Source organism: Mustelus asterias, chromosome 21, assembly GCF_964213995.1.
Source record: "Mustelus asterias chromosome 21, sMusAst1.hap1.1, whole genome shotgun sequence".
NCBI lineage: Eukaryota > Metazoa > Chordata > Chondrichthyes > Carcharhiniformes > Triakidae > Mustelus > Mustelus asterias.
Window position 1 is genome coordinate 9,346,135 of NC_135821.1, and position 20,868 is coordinate 9,367,002.

At 46.4% G+C, this 20,868-nt stretch overlaps 1 protein-coding gene across 1 annotated transcript; it reads right to left on the reverse strand.

Annotated features, from left to right (window-relative positions):
- Positions 1-3,025: 3,025 nt before the first annotated feature.
- Positions 3,026-8,377, reverse strand: pth2 (parathyroid hormone 2). The gene is made up of 2 exons (XM_078237136.1): positions 8,271-8,377; positions 3,026-3,536 (listed from the first exon to the last, which is right to left on the reverse strand). Exons 1-2 carry the CDS (start codon positions 8,375-8,377, stop codon positions 3,071-3,073), a joined length of 573 nt encoding a protein of 190 aa, XP_078093262.1. The 3' UTR covers positions 3,026-3,070.
- Positions 8,378-20,868: the final 12,491 nt, after the last annotated feature.

Sequence of the window (20,868 nt, forward strand, 5' to 3'; positions counted from 1 at the left end):
GATGCCAATGTAGTCAAATGCCACCTGATGTCAAGGCAGTCACTCTCACTTCACCTCTTGAGTTCAGTGCTTTTGTCCAGTTTTGGACCAAGGCTGTAATGAGGCTAAGAGCTGAGACCTGTGAGCAGGTTACTGTTGTGTAAGTGCTGCTTGATAGCACTGTCACCTTATCTCTATGTTTGAGAATGGAGATATTTGCGGAACTTCCTTCTCTGATTGGTTGTTTAACTGTCTACCACCATTCACAGCACTCTGTGGCAGAACTGCAGAATTTAGATCTGAGCCATTGGTTGTGGGATCGCTTAGCTCTGTCTATTTCAGCTGTTTGGCATGTAAATAATTTGTGATGCAGCTTCACCATGTTGGCAATTCATTTTTATGTATGCCTTGTGCTGCTTCTGGCATGTTCTCTGCACTCTTCATTTAATCAAGGTTCATCCCCTGGTTTGATGGTGGTGGTAGAGTGGGGGAATATGCTGGGCCACGAGGTTGCTAATGACCCCCCAAACCTATGGTCCACAGTACGCGTTGCGTCATAGGAAAGAATGGTACTCCCTCGGCCTGTGGGTTAGCCTCGTTCAATGGATCAGCCAGGATTGAATGGATTGGGTTAATTTGCATTTTCCTGAGTTAGAGATAGATTGTTTGGAATAGCGCGAGTTTGTAGGAGTCACTTAAATTGGCTGTGTTACCCTGGACCAGTGTGTGTTGGATTGGTTAAAATTGTTTATCTAAGATTGACTTAATTTGGACTACTTGGTCTAGCATGGGTGAATTGGAATGGTTTGATTATTTAAAGTTATTTTCTGTTCATAGAATCAGAGAATGTACGGCATGGAGACAGGCCCTTCAGTCCAAACTGGTCCATGCCGACCAAAATGCCCATCTAGGCTAACCCCATTTGCCTGCATTTGGCCCATATTCCTCTAAACATTTCCTATCCATGTATCTGTCCAAATGCCTTTTAAATGTTGTCCAGGTTAATCTGGACTGATTGGTTTAGGTTGGGCTGTTTAGCCTATTCTGGGTTGATTAACCGCTCGACAATCACCAGGTAAGAGTGTTCTCTTCCTGTTGGGGAACACTTCAGCAGTCACGGACATTCAGCCTCTAATCTTCGGGTAAGCGTTCTCCAAGGCGGCCTTCACAACACACGACAACGCAGAGTCGCTGAGCAGAAACTGATAGCCAAGTTCTGCACACATGAGGACGGTCTCAACCGGGATCTTGGGTTCATGTCACACTATCTGTAACCCCCACGATTTGCCTCTGCTTGCAAAATCTCACTAACTGTCCTGGCTGGAGACAATACACATCTCTTTAACCTGTGCTTAACCCTCTCTCCACTCACATTGTCTGTACATTTAAGACTTGATTACCTGTAAAGACTCGCATTCCAACCATTATTTTGTAAATTGTGTTTGTGTCTATATATGCCCTGTTTGTGAACAGAACTCCAACTCACCTGATGAAGGAGCAGCGCTCCAAAAGCTAGTGGCTTGTGCTACCAAATAAACCTGTTGGACTTTAATCTGCTGTTGTGAGGCTTTTTACTGTTGATTAAGTTGGCATGAGTTTGTCAGGTTAACCTGTGTCAACCTGTTAATCCAGGTAGTCACTGGGTTAGCTCCAGCTGGTGAGCCATTTTATCCTGAGTTAATCAGACTGGGTTAGTTTGAATAAGCCTGCCTCTTAAGGTTAGTCTGCAGTGATGAGTCATCTTGCTATAGTGGGACCTCCGGCAGCAGGAGGTAGTGATGTTGGAGGAGAGGACTCAGCAGGGGGACTGGTCAGCCCTTTGCAGTGTCTTTGACAAGCTGAAGAGCGGAGCCAGATGCCATGAAGTTAGGTAGAAAGCTGCAAGAGCAAATCCAGTTTATGAGTGGCAGTATGGCAGGTGCCTGGGAAAGCTTGCTGCCCCTGAGGGTGGCTAAAGAGCCAGGGGAGGATTTGTACACCTAGTCATCATTGAATCCCTACGTGTAGAAAGAGGCCATTCAGCCCATCTCGTCTGCACCAACCACAATCCCGCCCAGGCTCTATCCTCATAACCCCACCTATTCAACCTAGCTTGTTTCCCCTGACATTAAGGGGCAATTTAGCATGGCCAATCAACCTAACCTGCATATCTTTGAACTGTTAAACCAACTGTCAGTAACCCAAGTTTGAGAAGCCTCACAAGAGAGTGAAAGAACAGGACTGCAGCCAGGAGTTGAGGAGCAGAACGAGCTTGGTGAGTGACTGCATTGACAAGCTGAGTTCCTGAAATCAGCATTGATGATTCTCTGGGAGTTTACACTTTCTCTTCAGGATTGATACTGCCAATGGATTAAACAAACCTTGCTTTTGTGAAGTACATGTGCTTAAGTTATGTATTACATTGCTTTTGATTGAATAGGCCATTCAGCCCATCATGCCTATGTCAACACTTTGAAGGAGCTATCTAATTAATCCCATCACCTGCTCTTCTCCTATAGCCCTGCCAAATTGTCATATTCAAATATAATTCCCTTCTGAAAAGTTACCATTGAATCTACTTCCACCATCCTTTTCAAGTAAGGCAATTCACATCAAAAAAATGTCTTCTTCTTCCCTCTGGATCCTTTGACCCTGCTTTCTGTGCAACCAGTCTCTTTTATCATTGTATTTTTAATTTTGAACACATCTTTACCTTCTCTATTCTAAACAATGAGAATAATCCCAGTTCTCCAGCTGGGATCATCCACACAAATGAAGTTCCAAATCCCAGGGCAGCCTCATGTCCCCTGTCCCTTGCATCCTCCCCACCCCATGCTGACACCCTTATCCCCATTTCCTCCATCCCAATAACTCTGACCCCTGCCCTACCTCATTCTACACTCAGGGCTTTAGGATCTAGTCTTCAGTTTCAATCAAAGCAATTTTGTGAATGACATCCAAAATGAGGTGTTTTCATGAGATGATAGTTGAAAATATAAAACTTGCAAGTTTATGGTGTCTTTTAAAGGAAGTTTATTGCAGTTAAATAGTGAAATACATTTCTGCATTTGAAACACTCACAAACACCAATGATCCATAAATTGTGCTACATCTACTTTTTATTAATCACAAGTTGTCTCATCACAGAGTTCAGCCATTTCTGCCGCTGCATTGCTGTCAGGAACTTGCTCTTTTCTCGAAAAGCAACATCATCAGCCACAACAATGCTCCTCTTTACTTCTTCGTTGGTGCTTGGTTCCAGCCAATCAGATGACCAGCTTTTGCCCAGGGTAACCCTGGTCAGACCTGCATCATCCGCAAGTGTCATGTGTGATTGACCATCACGATTTCTAGAAGCTACTGGGAATTTTGCAAACCAACCTCGTCGTCTTAAAGCGGGAATCCACCAGGATTCTGGGAGCCCTTTGAGTGTGGGAAATGATGACATCATCTCAATGCCCCAATCACGCAACGAGCCAGATGGATTCCAACCTGGGACAAGCTGCAAACTGTTCTCCACTTCTTTAGCCCCCGACAGTCCCTGCAAAGTTCCACTTTTCCAGGATCTAGGTAGGGAACTACAATAATACAAGATCATTTATCATCAATGTATCGAGGCTCTATCTCAGTCCCAGGTTTCATTATGCGAAATATTATGTCACAGAATGGTTGCCAGGGTCATGCACACTTTCCCGTCTCTCAGTAAACTTGTTCCTCTGTCCAATCCACCACCACTCTCTTCCCCCCCACCCGTGCCTCCTGGAAGAGGCAGAAACACACATGGGCCTGTAATTAATGCAGGTAACAAATTGGAGAATCTGGGATTGTTATCCTTAGAACGGCGATAGGTAACAAACAAATTAATGGAGGTGTTCAAAATCATGAAGGAATTTGATAGAAATTGTTTTTGGTGAGAGAAGAGTCACTAACAGAGGGATGCAGATTTAAAATGCTTGGCAAAAGAACTAGTAGTGACGTGAAGGAATAAAGCATTTTTGCAGCAAATTGTTGTGATTTGGATTAAAATACATTAAATGGGGTGGCAAAAGCAGATCTTTAGGTCTGAAGAAAATTCAAATGGACTTGAAACATTAACTTTGTTTCACTCACTACAGATACTGCCGGACCGGTTGAGTTTTTCCAGCATTTTCTGTTTTAATAGGAATAAGACTGATCAGACCACCCAGTATTAAACTAGGCACTGGACTTGATAAATTTACATCATGCTCAGTCAACCCCATAAAATAATTCTCACTATCATCTGGGGACTTGTGTCAAAATTGGGAGAGCTGTCCCTCAGACTGCTAGTGGCTCTGGGAGACCTCAACGTTGACTCAAAACCCATAAAATCTCATGCAACAGGCTAAACATGGACAAAGGAACCTCCTCCGAATTTCCACCTACCTCCTCCTAGATTACGATTCCAGGCTGTGATGCATTTCTGGGAATTCCTTCTTCATACAAACCATCCAGACCCTTAATTCATTCTTTACATTGAAAGTACAAAGGATGTAACTAACTGCTGTTTGAAATTGATTTGGTACTTACTGATTAGCTACTCGTCAAAGACCATTTTAATTCCCAGAATTGTCCTCACATTGAGTCATAGAGCAATGCAGCATGGAAACAGGCCCTTCAGCCCACCATAGAATCATAGAAACCCTACAGTGCAGAAAGAGGCCATTCGGCCCATCGAGTCTGCACCGACCACAATCCCAGCCAGGCCCTATCCCCATATCCCTACATATTTTACCCGCTAATCCCTCTAACCTACGCATCTCAGGACACTAAGGGGCAATTTTAGCATGGCCAATCAACTTAACCCGCACATCTTTGGACTGTGGGAGGAAACCGGAGCCCCCAGAGGAAACCCACGCAGACACGAGGAGAATGTGCAAACTCCACACAGACAGTGACCCGAGCCGGGAATCGAACCCAGGTCGCTGGAGCTGTGAAGCAGCAGTGCTAACCACTGTGTTACCGTGCTGCCCCATAGTGCCCTCCAGCCAGTCCCAATTGCTCACATTTGGCCCATATCCCTCTAATCTTTTCCCATCCATGTACTTATCCAAATGCTTTTTAAATGTTGCTATTGAACCTGCCTCAACCACTTTCTCTGGCAGCTCATTCCATACGCACGCCACCAAACTGTGTGAAGAAGTTGCCCCTCAGGTCCCTTTTAAATCTTTCCCCTCTCACCTTAAACCTATGCCCTCTAATTTTCAATTCCCCCTTCCTGGAAAAAAGACTGTGTGTTCATCCTATCGATGCCCCTCATGCCTCACAAATTTGGTTGAGTTTTTTGAGGAGGTGACAAAAATGATTGACGAGGGAAGGGCTGTGGATGTCATCTACATGGATTTTAGTAAAGCATTTGACAAGGTCCCTCATGGCAGGCTGGTGCAAAAGGTTAAATCTCACGGGATCAAAGATGAACTAGCTAGATGGGTACAGAACTGGCTTGGCCATACAAGACAGAGGATAGCAGTGGAGGGGTCTTTTTCCGGTTGGAGGTCTGTGACTAGTGGTGTTCACAGTAAGAAGTTTAACAACACCAGGTTAAAGTCCAACAGGTTTATTTGGTAGCAAAAGCCACACAAGCTTTCGGAGCTCTTAGCCCCTTCTTCAGGTGAGTGGGAATTCTGTTCACAAACAGAGCTTATAAAGACACAGACTCAATTTACATGAATAATGGTTGGAATGCGAATACTTACAACTAATCAAGTCTTTAAGAAACGAAACAATGTGAGTGGAGAGAGCATCAAGACAGGCTAAAAAGATGTGTACTGTCTCCAGACAAGACAGCCAGTGAAACTCTGCAGGTCCACGCAACTGTGGGAGTTACAAATAGTGTGACATGAACCCAATATCCCGGTTGAGGCCGTCCTCGTGTGTGCGGAACTTGGCTATCAGTTTCTGCTCAGCGACTCTGCGCTGTCGTGTGTCGCGAAGGCCGCCTTGGAGAACGCTTACCCGAATATCCGAGGCCGAATGCCCGTGACCGCTGAAGTGCTCCCCAACAGGGAGTATACTCTTGCAATTCGGCCAACGTTGTCTACCTGATACGCTGCAAGAAAGGATGTCCCGAGGCATGGTACATTGGGGAAACTATGCAGACGCTGCGACAACGGATGAATGAACACCGCTCGACAATCACCAGGCAAGACTGTTCTCTTCCTGTTGGGGAGCACTTCAGCGGTCACGGGCATTCGGCCTCGGATATTCGGGTAAGCGTTCTCCATGGCGGCCTTTGCGACACACGACAGCGCAGAGTCGCTGAGCAGAAACTGATAGCCAAGTTCCGCACACACGAGGACGGCCTCAACCGGGATATTGGGTTCATGTCACACTATTTGTAACTCCCACAGTTGCGTGGACCTGCAGAGTTTCACTGGCTGTCTTGTCTGGAGACAATACACATCTTTTTAGCCTGTCTTGATGCTCTCTCCACTCACATTGTTTCGTTTCTTAAAGACTTGATTAGTTGTAAGTATTCGCATTCCAACCATTATTCATGTAAATTGAGTCTGTGTCTTTATAAGCTCTGTTTGTGAACAGAATTCCCACTCACCTGAAGAAGGGGCTAAGAGCTCCGAAAGCTTGTGTGGCTTTTGCTACCAAATAAACCTGTTGGACTTTAACCTGGTGTTGTTAAACTTCTTACTGTGTTTACCCCAGTCCAACGCCGGCATCTCCACATCATGACTAGTGGTGTTCCGCAGGGCTCTGTATTGGGACCTCTGCTGTTTGTGATATATATAAATGATTTGGAAGAAGATGTAGCTGGTCTGATTAGTAAGTTTGCGGACGACACAAAGATCGCTAGAGTTGCGGATAGTGATGAACATTGTCAGAGAACACAGCAGGATATAGATAGGCTGGAAAATTGGGCGGAGAAATGGCAGATGGAATTTAATCCAGATAAATGCGAAGTGATGCATTTTGGTAGAACTAATGCAGGGGGGAGCTATACAATAAATGGCAGAACCATCAGGAGTATAGACACACAGAGAGATCTGGGTGTGCAAGTCTACAGATCCTTAAAGGTGGCAGCACAGGTGGAAAAGGTGGTGAAGAAGGCATATGGCATGCTTGCCTTTATTGGACGGGGCATAGAGTATAAAAGTTGGCATATGATGTTGCAGTAATATAGAACGTTGGTTAGGCCACATTTGGAATACTGCATCCAGTTCTGGTCACCACACTACCAGAAGGACGTGGAGGCTTTGGAGAGAGTGCAGAAAAGGTTTACCAGGATATTGCCTGGTATGGAGGGTATTAGCTATGAGGAGAGATTGAGTAAACTGTTCTCCCTGGAAAGACGGAGGTTGAGGGGCGACCTAATAGAAGTTTATAAAATTATGAAGGGCATTGATAGGGTGAACAGTTGGAAGCTTTTTCCAAGGTCAGAAATGACAAACACAAGGGGCCACAAGTTCAAGGTAAGGGGGGCAAGGTTCAATACAGACATGCAGGGGACGTGTTTTACACAGAAGGTGGGGGTGGGGGGGGGGGGGCCTGGAATGCACTACCAAGTAAGGTGGTTGGGGCAGACACGCTAGGATCATTTAAGACTTATCTAGATAGCCACATGAACAGACTGGGAATAGAGGGATACAAACTAGTTAGGAACACATGATTGGTGCAGACTTGGAGGGCCGAAGGGCCTGTTCCTGTGCTGTATTGTACTTTGTTCTTTGTTCTTTTGATTTTGTACAACTCAATAAGGTCACCCCTCGTTCTCCTACCTTTCAAGGAATAAAGTCCTAGCCTGGCCAACCTCTCCTTCTAACTCGAGCTCACTGGTCCTGGCAACATCCTCATAAATCTTCTTTGCACTTTTTCCAGTTTATCAATGTCTTTCCTATAACAGGGTGACCAAAACTGTACACAATACAGTGCAGCCTCACCAATGACTAATACAACTGTAACATAATGTCCCAATCCTATACTCAAAGCTCTGACTGATGAAGGATGTGTGCTAAACACCTTCTTCACCACCCTCTCTAACTGTCATGCCGCTTTCAGCGAACTTTCAACTTTCAAAGGTCAAGGAACACCACGAAACTTAGATGAAGTCTTTCGACAATCTTTGGAAGCCGAGGTCAGATTAAAAAGGGAAGAATGTGTTTTTCAGGCATCTGAAGTAATGTACCTTGGTTACAGAGTTGACAAAGATGGACTACATCTCAGACAAAATTTCAGACCAAAGAAAACTCAAACCCCACCAAATATTTTGAGATGAAGGAGACAATTTATTTTGAATGGAAATTGTGCAAAATCAGCAATTGATGTCCTGACAAGTGTTTTACCTTTGAGTGTGTCTGAGCGTGGGTGGAACAGCTCCTGGACAGGGAGCCAGGACATGGCTTAGGATCAGTCCCAACAGTAGCACCCGACCAGTGGGCAGAGGCTCCATATCCTGAGGAGAAAAGGCAGAAAGTCAACTCCACCTAAACATTATTTTCATCCCCGTCTTCTGATAAAAGATGAGACAACATTTAGAGGAGATGTATTATCCTCTCAAACAATTGTGTCAAAACCAGATGGGGCAGAATTTTACCGTCCCGCCGGCCACGGAATCGGAGCTTTCAAGGGGCGGACAATGGAAATGTCCATTGACCTTGGGCAGGATTTTACAGTTTCATGATAAGTGAGGCTGTAAATAGAACATAGAACAGTACAGCACAGAACAGGCCCTTCGGCCCACGATGTTGTGCCGAGCTTTATCTGAAACCAGGATCAAGCTATCCCACTCCCTATCATCCTGGTGTGCTCCATGTGCCTATCCAATAACCACTTAAATATTCCTAAAGTGTCTGACTCCACTATCACAGCAGGCAGTCCATTCCACACCCCAACCACTCTCTGCGTAAAGAACCTACCTCTGATATCCTTCCTATATCTCCCACCATGAACCCTATAGTTATGCCCCCTTGTAATAGCTCCATCCACCCGAGGAAATAGTCTTTGAACGTTCACTCTATCTATCGCCTTCATCATTTTATAAACCTCTATTAAGTAAATGATGTCTGTAATGGGGCTGATATTTAAACACACACAGACATAATCCCACACAAATACCCGCACACACACATCCTGACGCACTCTCAGACTCACACCAAGATACTCTTTGAGACACAAACCCTGACCTACACCCAAACATCCTGACACACATTCCAACACACTCTGACACACACTCAGACAACACCAAAGTTAAAAAGTTGAAGTTTATTTATTAGTTACAAGTAAGGCTTACATTAACACTGCAATGAAGTTACTCGCCACACTCCGGCACCTGTTTGGGTCAATGCATCCTAACCAGCACGTCTTTCAGAATGTGGGAGGAAACCGGAGCACCCGGAGGAAACCCACACAGACACGGGGAGGACATGCAAACTCCACACAGACAGTGACCCAAGCTGGAAATCAAATCCGGATCACTGGTGCTGTGAAGCAGCAGTGCTAACCACTGTGCTGCCCCAATGAAGCACCATGAACCTGACGTGATCCAGACACAAACCTGACAAATTCAGAAACACACCCCAACACCTGGTATCGTCTCTCACACACGTGCACACACACACACGCGCACACACACGCGCACACACGCATTCTAAAGTTTAAAGTATATTTATTTGTTACAAGTAGGCTTGATGCGCGATTAATTCATTCGGGAGGCTGGATCGTACCCGAGAAATAAAGGCTTTTATTAGCAACAAGAATGGAGCATACTGCTTAACAATACAATCCCAGACTAAAGGGTCACTAGGCAGTGCAGTGACCTTTATACTCCTATAGGTAGGCGGAGCCAACCGGAGTGTACCACAGAACAATACCAACAGGTGGAACACCCCAACCCTAACCCCAACAGTAACAAGAGTAACATATGTACAAGTACCCATAGTGATAACCATCTATGGTTCAGTACCCATAGTGGTAACCATCTATGGTTCACCACATTCACCCCTCCTTTAAAAACAAAGGCTGGTGGGGCAAAAAAAACTGTACGAACTGTCCATATATTCACAAGTTCAGTCGTATCAGAGGGCCGCACCGTCTCTGCGACCTCCTCAACACTGGCAGTAGCGTCGGGTCTGGTGACCGTGATGTCCCTCTCTCCAAGGCGGTGTCCAGTGACCCCTCCAGTTCCTCACGGACGGGTGGACCACGAGGTGGCGACAATCTCATGGACTCAGGCAAGCCCCGAGGTGGCGACAATCTCCTGGACTCAGGCAAGCTGTACACAGGAGTAAGAGGATTAAGTGGTGGTCCCGATACTGCCCGCGCCGTGTCAGGAGGGGAGATAAAGGGCAAAGGGTCCCTAACCAGGGGTGCAAAGCCACCTCAAGATTTTATCATTTTTGATCTTACCCCTTAATGTGTTGTTGAACATGAATGCTACGGACCGCTGGTCCATGAGCAGGGTAAATCGTTTTACAGCCAAGTAATGGCGCCAATGCTGGACGGCCTCCACAATGGCCTGAGCCTCTTTCCAGGTCCCCTGCAGGCGCCAGATCTCGAATAGAGACCGTGTCCTCTCGCCCGTCAGGATATGCTACATAGGCATATTGAGGGTTGGCGTGGAGGAGATGGACCTGTTCAACCAAAGGGTCGGACTTGCGGGCCCTAACATGCCGCCGCAGGAGGACCGGTCCTGAGTACATCAACCAAGACGGTAGTGAGGTCCCAGAGGAAGACTTCCTAGGGAAGGTAAACATCCGCTCATGTGGGGTAGTGTTGGTTGCCGTACACAGGAGGGACCGGATTGAATGCAGCGCATCAGAAAGTACCTCTTGCCAACGGGAGACTGGAAGACCCTTAGACCTCAACGCCAGTAAGACAGCCTTCCAGACTGTAGCGTTTTCTCTTTCGACCTGCCCGTTACCCCTGGGGTTGTAACTCGTAGTCCTACTTGAGGCAATCCCTTTAGAGAACAGGTATTGCCTCAAGTCATCACTCATAAACGACGAACCCCTATCGCTGTTGATATAAGTGGGGTAACCAAACAGGGTGAAAAGATCCCGCAAGGCTTTGATAACCGTGGCAGCGGTCATGTCTGAACAGGGAATGGCAAAAGGGAATCAGGAGTACTCGTCAACCACATTGAGGAAGTACACATTCCGGTGTGTCGAAGGAAGGGGGCCCTTGAAATCAACACTCAGTCGTTCAAAAGGGCGAGTGGCCTTAATGAGGTGTGCCCCTGTCAGGTCGGTAGAAGTGTGGCTTGCATTCAGCACATACCTGGCAGCTTCGAGTGATCGACCTGACATCGTCTACGGAGTAGGGTAGATTGCGGGCCTTTACAAAATGGAAGAGCCGAGTGATCCCCGGATGGCAGAGATCATTGTGGAGGGCCTGTAGCCGATCCTCCTGCACACTGGCACATGTTCCACGCGACAGGGCGTCTGAGGGCTCATTGAGCTTCCCCGGACGGTACATGATATCATAGTTGTAGGTGGAGAGTTTGATTCTCCACCTCAAGATTTTATCATTTTTGATCTTACCCCTTAACGTGTTGTTGAACATGAATGCCACGGACCGCTGGTCCGTGAGCAGGGTAAATCGTTTTCCAGCCAAGTAATGGCGCCAATGCCGGACGGCCTCCACAATGGCCTGAGCCTCTTTTTCCACAGCGGAGTGCCGAATTTCAGGGCCTTGGAGGGTGCGAGAGAAAAAGGCGACGGGCCTGCCCGCCTGGTTAAGTGTGGCGCCCAGGGTGAAATCAGATGCATCACTCTCCACCTGGAAGGGGATGGACTCATCGACAGCGTGCATCATGGCTTTCGCGATGTCAGCTTTTATCCCTTCAAAGGCTAAGCGAGCCTCTGCTGCCAGGGGAAAAGAGGTAGACTTTATGAGCGGACGGGCTTTGTCCGCATAATTGGGAACCCACTGTGCGTAATACGAAAAGAAGCCTAAGCATCTTCTCAGTGCTTTGACGCTAGTGGGTAGGGGGAGTTCAAGGAGGGGACGCATATGGTCTGGATCAGGGCCGAGGACCCCGTTTTCCACCACGTATCTGAGAATTGCTAGGCGGCGCTTGCTGAATACACACTTCTCCCTGTTATAGGTCAGATTCAGGCGAGACGCAGTGCGTAAAAACTTTAGGAGGTTGGCATCGTGGTCCTGCTGGTCATGGCCGCAGATAGTGACGTTGTCCAGGTACGGGAAGGTAGCCCGTAGCCCGTTTTGGTCCACCATTCGGTCCATTGCACGCTGGAAGACCGAGACCCCATTAGTGACGCCAAAGGGGACCCTTAAGAAGTGGTAGAGACGACCATCCGCCTCAAAGGCCGTATATTTTCGGTCCTCTGGGCGAATGGGGAGCTGGTGATAGGCTGACTTCAAGTCGATGGTGGAGAACACCCGGTACTGCGCAATCTGGTTGACCATATCAGATATGCGCGGGAGAGGGTACGCGTCCAGCTGCGTGTACCTATTAATGGTCTGACTATAGTCTATGACCATCCGGGGCTTGTCTCCAGTCTTAACCACCACGACTTGTGCTCTCCATGGGCTAGTGCTAGGTTGAATGATCCCTTCCCTGAGGAGCCGCTGAACCTCAGATCGAATAAAGATCCGATCCTCAGCGCTGTAACGCCTGCTCTTAGTTGCGATGGGCTTGCAGCCTGGCACGAGATTTTCAAACAAAGAAGGCGGGGTGATTCTGAGTGTTGAGAGACTGCACGTGGAGCGCGCTGGGAAATTTGGAGGCTGCCGTTCTCCCACTGAAAGTGGAGGGAGTGGCCCATCGTACTGCAGGGTCACACTCCTCAGGTGGACCATAAGGTCTAGTCCCAGGAGTATCGGAGCGCAAAGGGGCGGTAACACGAGGAGCCTGAAGTTCTCATAAACTGTGCCCCGCACCGTTAGGTTTACCACGCAGCTCCCAAGAATGGTAACAGATCGGGACCTCGACGCCATAGAAATTGTCTGTCTGACAGTCTGTACTCGGAGACCGCACCGTTTCACGGTATCTGGATGAATGAAACTCTCCGTGCTCCCGCTGTCAAACAGACAATGTATCAGGCGTCCGTTTACCTCTATGTCCATCATGGACTTGTCGAGTCTGTGAGGCTTGGCCTGGTCCAGGATGATTGACGCCACCGTTGAATCTTGAGTGCAACTGCAGGCAGCTCAGATGGTCGATGACGATGACCCTTGCTGGTCGTCTGCGGTCGGTGTCGACCAAAATGGCTGCGCCCATGGATCGCACGTGGTCGATGGCGCTGAAAATGGCGGCACTCGCAGGTCGCACGTGTCTTGCGTCGTCGTCCTCAGGAATGATGGCGCTCGTGAATCGCACGTGGTTGAAGACCTCGACGAAGCCGGAGACGAGGAGACAGATCCTGGAGAGTCACACGCAGCACTGCTTGGCTTCGAAGGTGGTTTCGCTCGGCACACTTTAGCATAGTGCCCTTTCTTCCCACACGGGGAGCAAAATACCGTTCTGGCCGGACATCGCTGACAAGGGTGCTTCGCCAATCCACAGAAATAGCACCGCGGGCCACCTGGAGCTGCCGCCGCCGTCAGGTCCGAGGTTGAAAGCACGATCGCGCAGTTCCTAGGAGCCGCTGGGTAGAGCTGTACTTGCCACGATGTTCCCACGTGGTCGCTGGGGTAAGTTTCAAGACTTCTGGAGGCTGTTTCCATTGCATCAGCCAATTCCACCGTCTTAGCTAGGTCCAAGTTACCTTGCTCTAGCAGCCGCAGGCGAATATAGGATGAGCCGATTCCCGCCACGAACGCATCTCGGATCAGATCGTTAGTATACTGGGTCGCCGACACTGGCTTGCAATTGCAGGCTCTGGCTAGCTGCTGAAGTTCGCGCAGGTACTGTCCCGTCGTTTCACCAGGCTGCCGCCGGCGAGTGGCTAGTAGGTGACGAGCATGAATCTCGTTTGGCGGTTTGTTGTACAGCTTCTTAAGTAGTTCGATGGCCCCTTTGTAGTCTTGGGCATCACGGATTGTTGCATACACAGTGTCGCTTACCCTTGCGTGGAGGACCCGCAATCTATCGGCGTCGTTTTGGATGGTTGTTGAGGCGTCGATATAATCCTGGAAACACTTCAACCAATGGTCGAAAGTGTTCGACGCTCCAGCGGCACGCGGATCTAAGGTAAGCCGATCGGGTTTTAACATTTGCTCCATGGTTTTTTTTTCTTCAACCAAAATTGTTGCTAATAAAATTGATGCGCGATTAATTCACTCGGGAGGCTGGATCGTACCCGAGAAATAAAGGCTTTTATTAGCAACAAGAATAGAGCATACTGCTTAACAATACAATCCCAGACTAAAGGGTCACTAGGCAGTGCAGTGACCTTTATACTCCTATAGGTAGGCGGAGCCAACCGGAGTGTACCAGAGAACAATACCAACAGGTGGAACACCCCAACCCTAACCCCAACAGTAACAAGAGTAACATATGTACAAGTACCCATGGTGATAACCATCTATGGTTCAGTACCCATAGTGGTAACCATCTATGGTTCACCACAAGGCTTACATTAACATTACAATGAAGTTACTGTGAAAATTCCCTAGTCACCACACTCTGACGCCTGTTCGGCTATGCGGAGGGAGAATTTAGCACGGCCAATACACCTAACCAGCATGTCTTTCGGACTGTGGGAGGAAACTGGAGCACCCGGAGGAAACCCATGCAGACACAGGGAGAATGTGCAGACTCCACACGGACAGTAACTCAAGCCGGGAATCGAACCCGGGTCCTTGGTGCTGTGAGGCAGCAGTGCTAACCCACTGTGCCAGCATGCTGCCCCATTCTCAGACTTATATTGCATCTTCTCAAGGGCAATTAGGGATGGGCATCAAATGTTAGCCCAACCAATGACAGTCGTACCCTGTGAAAGAACTTTTAAAAGCACCCACACATTGGTCTAGACAAATAACCAAACAACCAATCAGACACCCCCCAGACACTGTACCTAGTCAAGGAGGCCAGTTAGCCCCTTGTGTTTCTTCTGGCTTTCTGAAGGAACAATTCACCTGGCGTCTTTCCCTGGTAAATCTGCAAATTTTCCCTCAAAACCCATGAAACTATTGGATTGCTGTAAAAACCCAGCTGCTTCACTAACGTGCTTTAGGGAAGGGAATCTGCCTGTCTTATCTAGTTTGGCCTACATGTGACTTAGACCCAAAGATGTAGAATGCTCTTAACTGACCTCTGAGAGGGCTTGGCAAACTATCCATTATATTAAATCACTACAAAAAATCAAATAAGAATAAAGCAGGATCGAGCACCCAACATCCACCCAGGCAATGGAAATGATGAGGGCACTTCCTGCTCAGCCAATCCTGTAAAGTTCTCCTCACTAACACATAGGGACTTGTTCCCAAATTGGGAAAGATGTCCCTCGGACTAACCAAGCAACATTCTAATCATCAGACTCCTCCACTAGCACCCCTGGGTACGTCCTTTCCCACCATCTGCACAGAGGTGGCAGCACAGTGGTATATGCTCGGGAGGGAATGGCACTGAATATCTTTGATATTGACTGAAGTCTCAATCCGTCAGGTCAAACATGAAAACTTCCCACTGATTATCTACTACTGCCCCTCCTCAGCTGGTGAGCTAGTACTTCTCCATGTTGAACTCCACTTGGAAGAAACACTGAGCATAACTCGGGCACAGGATGTACTCTGGCTAGAGAACTTCAACAACTGTCATCAAGAATGGCTCATTGTCACCATGTCTGACCGAACCTGAAGGGTATATCTATCAGATTGAGCCATATACAGCAAGTCATGAGAGAACCAACACTTGACCTTGTCTTCACCAATCTACCTGTTGTAAACGCATTTGTTTGTGACAATATTGGTTTGAGTGACCACCGCATAGTCCTTGTGGAAGCAAAGCTCCATCTTCACATTGGGGATGCTGTCTAAGGACAGGATAGATCTAACAACTCAAAACTGGGCATTCGTGCAGCACTAAAGGCCATGAGTAGCGGCCAGTTCTGAGGCAAAGTTATATTGGATTTAACATGTTAACCCTGGCTGTGATCTCTGGCCCCACCCACTGGTGGGATCTACTGGTCCTGCTGATTTCACTGGACATTTGTCTGGCTTGCCACATCTGCAGTGGAACATGCCATGTGGGAGCCAGAAAATCACGGGTTTGGTCTCTCTCCACAGATGCTGCCAGACCTGCTGAAATTTCCAGCATTTTCTGTTTTTATTTCAGGTTTCCAGCATCTGCAGTATTCTGCTTTTACTTTAATGGAAGAGAACATTCCAGGAGGAGCACCAGACACAATGAGATGCCAATCTGCTGAAGCTACAACACAGGACTGCATACGTACTAAGCAACAGAAGCTACCGACAGAGCTAAACAATCCCACAACAAATGGTTCCGCTCAAACGTCTGCAGTCCTGACACACCCAGGCATGATTATCCATGGATAATGAAACAACTAACTGGAGGAGGAGGCACGGCAGATAAGTGTCCAGCACATCAGTGCAAAATTTCAGGCTGAAGCATTGGCAATCACCGTCAGCCAGAAGTGCTGAGTGGATGATCCACCTCGGCCTCCTCCTGAGATCCCCAGCATCATAGATGCCAGTCTTCGGGCAATTTGATTCTCTCTCAAGAAATGGTTGATGGCACTGGATACAACAAAGGCTATGGACCCAGCTATAGCACTGAAGACATGTGTTCCAGAACTTGCGGCACCCTAGCCAAATTGTTCCAATACACGACAACACTGGCATCTACCCGGTAATGTGCAGAATTGCCCAGGTACATCCTGTCCACAAAAAGCAGGACAAATCCAATCTAGCTAATAACTTTCCTATCAGTCTTGTTTTAATTATCAGCAAAGGGATGGAAGGAGCCATTGACAATGTCATCAAGCTGCGCTTACACTGCAATAACCAGCTCATTGATACTCAGTTTGAGTTTTGCCAGGATCACTCAGTTTCTAATCTAATCATAGTCTTAGTTCAAACATGAACAAAAGAGTTGGACTGCACAGGTGAGGTGAGAGTGACTGCCCTTGACATCAAGATAGCATTTGACAGAGTGTGGCATCAAGAGGCTCTTGCAAACCTGGAGTCAATGGGAATCAGGGGAAAACTCTCCCCTGGTTGGAGTCATACCTAACACAAAGGAAGATGGTTATGGTTGTTGGAAATCAATCATCTCAGTCCTGGGATATCACTGTAGCAGCTCCTCAGGGGAGTGTCCTAGGCCCAACCATCTTCAGTTCCTTCATCAATGACTTTACTTCCATCATAAGGTGAGAGATGCGGATGCTAATAGCTGATTGTGCAATGTTCAGCACCATTCGTGACTCCTCAGATCCTGTAGCAATCCATGTCCATAGGCAGCAAGACCTGAACAATATCAATCTTGAACTGATGAGTGGAAAGTAACATTTACACAACCTAAGTGCCAGCAATGAACATCACCAACAAGAGATGGTGTAACCATCACTCCAGGACATTCAGCATTACTATCACTGAAACCCCACTATCAACATTCTGAGGGTGAATAATGATTAGATTAGCCATATAAATATTGTGGCTAGGGGCACAGAGGCTGGGAATTCTGAGGTGAGTATCCGCTCTCCTGACTCCCCAAAGTCTGTCCTTCGTCTACAAGGCACAAGTCATGAATGTGATGGAAAGCTCTCCACTTGCCTCGGGAGTGCAGCTCCAATTACACTCAAGAGATTTAACACCATCCAGGAGAACGCAGTGTTCTTGGTGGGCACCCTGTCCATCACCTCAAAAATTCTCCCTTTATCACTGATGCACAGTGACAGCAGTGGATACTATCTACAGCACAAGGTGCATTGTAGCAACTCACCAAGATTTCTTCAACTGCACCCTCCAAACCCATGACCTCTAACACCTCGAAGAACAAGGGCAACAGATCCTTGGTAACACCATCACCTGTAGGTTCTTCTCCAAATTGCACACCATCCTGACCTGGAAATGTATCACCGTCCCTTCATTGTTGCTGGGTTCAAAATGCTGAAACTCCATATCTAACAGCACTGTGGGTATACCTACACCACATGGACTGCAGCGATTCATTCACTGGATCTGTACTGCTCTCAAGAGCCTGTTATGATCCACATCCATAATGCAAAATAGTCACATTTGCATGAAGAAATAGCAGACCAAATTTCACTTTTTGTAACATTACTTCCATTAGAATCAAAGGATTACAAATTAAACATGAGTATCAAATTAATTAACAAATTAACATTAAGCAGGTAAATCATGGCCAGTTCAATCTGTAAATGAAACAATGGAATAGCAGATACAGTCAAAACTAAAACTCATGGAATTTTGAGGCAGTCCATTCCACCTGTACAGCTAACATAGTCACCCACAAAGTTCCTGCAACAGGATTCTAGTTCCTTTCCTTCAAAGACTTAGCTAATTTCCTGGAGGCAGCCACTTTTGTGTAAACAGGATTGCACCAATGCAATCTTTTCCATGTGGTACACTTCTTTACAGAATCTTCTCAGCTCTCAGCTTCCACCAGTTTTGGTAGTATGGATCTATCGGAACCCCTTTCTCTGGCTCTCCACGTCCAGTAAGAAGTCTCATAACACCAGGTAAAAGTCCAACACGTCCCATACAGCTTCCATATCTTAACATCCTTCTTGTGGATATTGCAAAGGTGACTAGTATTTGTTATTATCCATAAATTAGAATCAAACCCTTTACAATTCATACAAACTCTTAAAAGTTCTTTTTCAAATATTTTCCAAAACAATCACGGATTCCCCAAACATATTAAAGTAATCGTTTATTTTCCTTATTGGTTACTGTTTCCAGGTCAATGTCTGGCACAGGTCAATGGCTTTGTTTGAGTTTCTTTCCCCATGGAACTGGATCACATGGGCATGTCTCTGAGTTTAGGTGTTTATCAGGAATTTTAATGGTACATTTCAAAACATAACACCATCTGATGAAGTTCAGTGTTTATGACAAGTCTAAAATGACAAATTCACAGAAGGGCTTTTAAAGTGCTGGACACTAATAATCAACAGACTACCCGGGTGGGATTTTCCGGCTCGCCCCAAGGCCGGAAATTCCTGCCCGAAGTCAATGGACGCTTGCATGGTCCACCAAATTTTCTGTCCTGCCTGTTACGATTCCCATGGCGGGCGGGACAAGAAAGTTCCACCCCTAAACCATGATAGATTTCACAAACCCAATCCGTCTTCTCTGGGTATCCATCAGTATTTTCTAAGAGGACTCACTGGTTGTGATCAGGAACCAAAACTCTGCCTCATTTTTACTCACCGCACCCCACCTCACCCAACACAATAAAACTTGCCAACTACCATGCTTCCTTAAAACTGTCCAGGAGACAACAGGTGACACCGGACAAAGCAACTCTGGAATGTGAATCAATTGCACTCTAGGCAGAGAGAACTTCACATTGAATAGTGAGAGTTGTCATTGGGCAGGTTTGTATGAAGGAGTTGGGCATCAGTGGGTTACAGTGAGGCTTGAGTGAGGAGCACAGATAGCTAAAGGCTTCATTTCTAGTGGTCAATGGCTTCACTTGAGCCTCTCAATTGGATCGCTATGAGATATCTGATCCACTTCACATTGGTTCTTCCTCCTACCCATATTGTTAAAGTCGTGAAGAAAAGAATTTACTCACCGCTGAAACGTTTTGTTTCTTGTTTCGGTACAAGTGGTGTTGGTTGTTTAGGTGCTCAGAACTGACATTCTCTGCCTTGCTCGGTTTATATAAGACTCCAGGATAATGACATCAATGTCTTCATAAAGGAAATAAATTGCTAACAATGTCATGCTTTAAAGCTTGAGGAAACAAATTTCAAAAGACAACTCGGACGTAACAAGATGATGGGGCAGCTGTGGAACTTCCTGTGGGAGGAGAGTCAGGGGCATTTATTATAAACTTCCCTGACCTTCGACAATTCTCAGTGACCATGATTTTAATGAGTCTGGAATATTTCAGATCCGAACCAGCACTTGAAATAGATGCAGAAACAATCTTATTCAAATCTTTGATATAAACATGAAATGGAGGTTGTTCCAAGTCTTGGACTCAATGATGGTGAAAGATTTTGTTACATCTCATTAAAAATTGTTTTGTATGCCTGTATTTTGTCGTAATTGAAAGCTGTCTTTACGTGAGGAAAATATGTGAGTCATTGCCATTAACCCAAGGAAGAGACACTCGGTCTGGAGTTAGTTTAGGTTCTTGACATGATTTCATTTACTCTGATCATTAATTCATGTTTCTTCAGAATGATATTTGCTTTATAATGAAGTGCAAATGAACTGAACATATTTTCAGCAGAAAGTTTGCATAGCTGGTCAGCTAGAATCACAAGTTTCATTCAGAAAAGTTAATGTTGTGAGTGCTGGATTTTAATTGTTAACTTTGCATAAGTGGCTCTGACAGATCAATGAAACAAGATGCCACTAAAAGTCCCTCAGATTATCAGAATTACTTCAGGATCAAAGACTGGAACCTCACATTAGATCTCAACCTCCTTAGCTACAGATGACAAATGGCAGCCAAGGTTAAAGGTGGAAAATGCCTGAGTGGGTTAGTAGGTTAGTAGGGTTTGCGCTGGACCAATTTTTGATGTGATGTCCCAAAGGCCATTATTTGAGTTTACTGCCAAAAGCTCTAACTTCATCTGGGGTTGGACATGTGCAGTTGACACGACCAGAGATTTTAACACCTATAAATACACTCAGCAGGAACGGATTGTCAATAGGCAAAGCAAGTTGCCAATGAGTGGGACAAGGTTGTCAAGAGGTAGGACCAGTAGTAAGGAGATAAGATCACTGATAGGCGTTGTCCATAGGGCGCCAAATAATAACATCACAGTAGGGCAAGAAATAAACAAAGAAATAACTGATGCATGTAAAACTGGTACA

What these genes read in the sequence shown, in the direction of transcription:
- pth2 (XM_078237136.1), bottom strand. Translation starts at nt 8,377, where the DNA reads ATGGAGCCTCTGCCCACTGGTCGGGTGCTACTGTTGGGACTGATCCTA. An exon ending in ACGCTCAGACACACTCAAAG is followed by an intron (nt 3,537 to 8,270) that starts GTAAAACACTTG and finishes GTATTATTGTAG; the next exon opens with TTCCCTACCTAGATCCTGGA.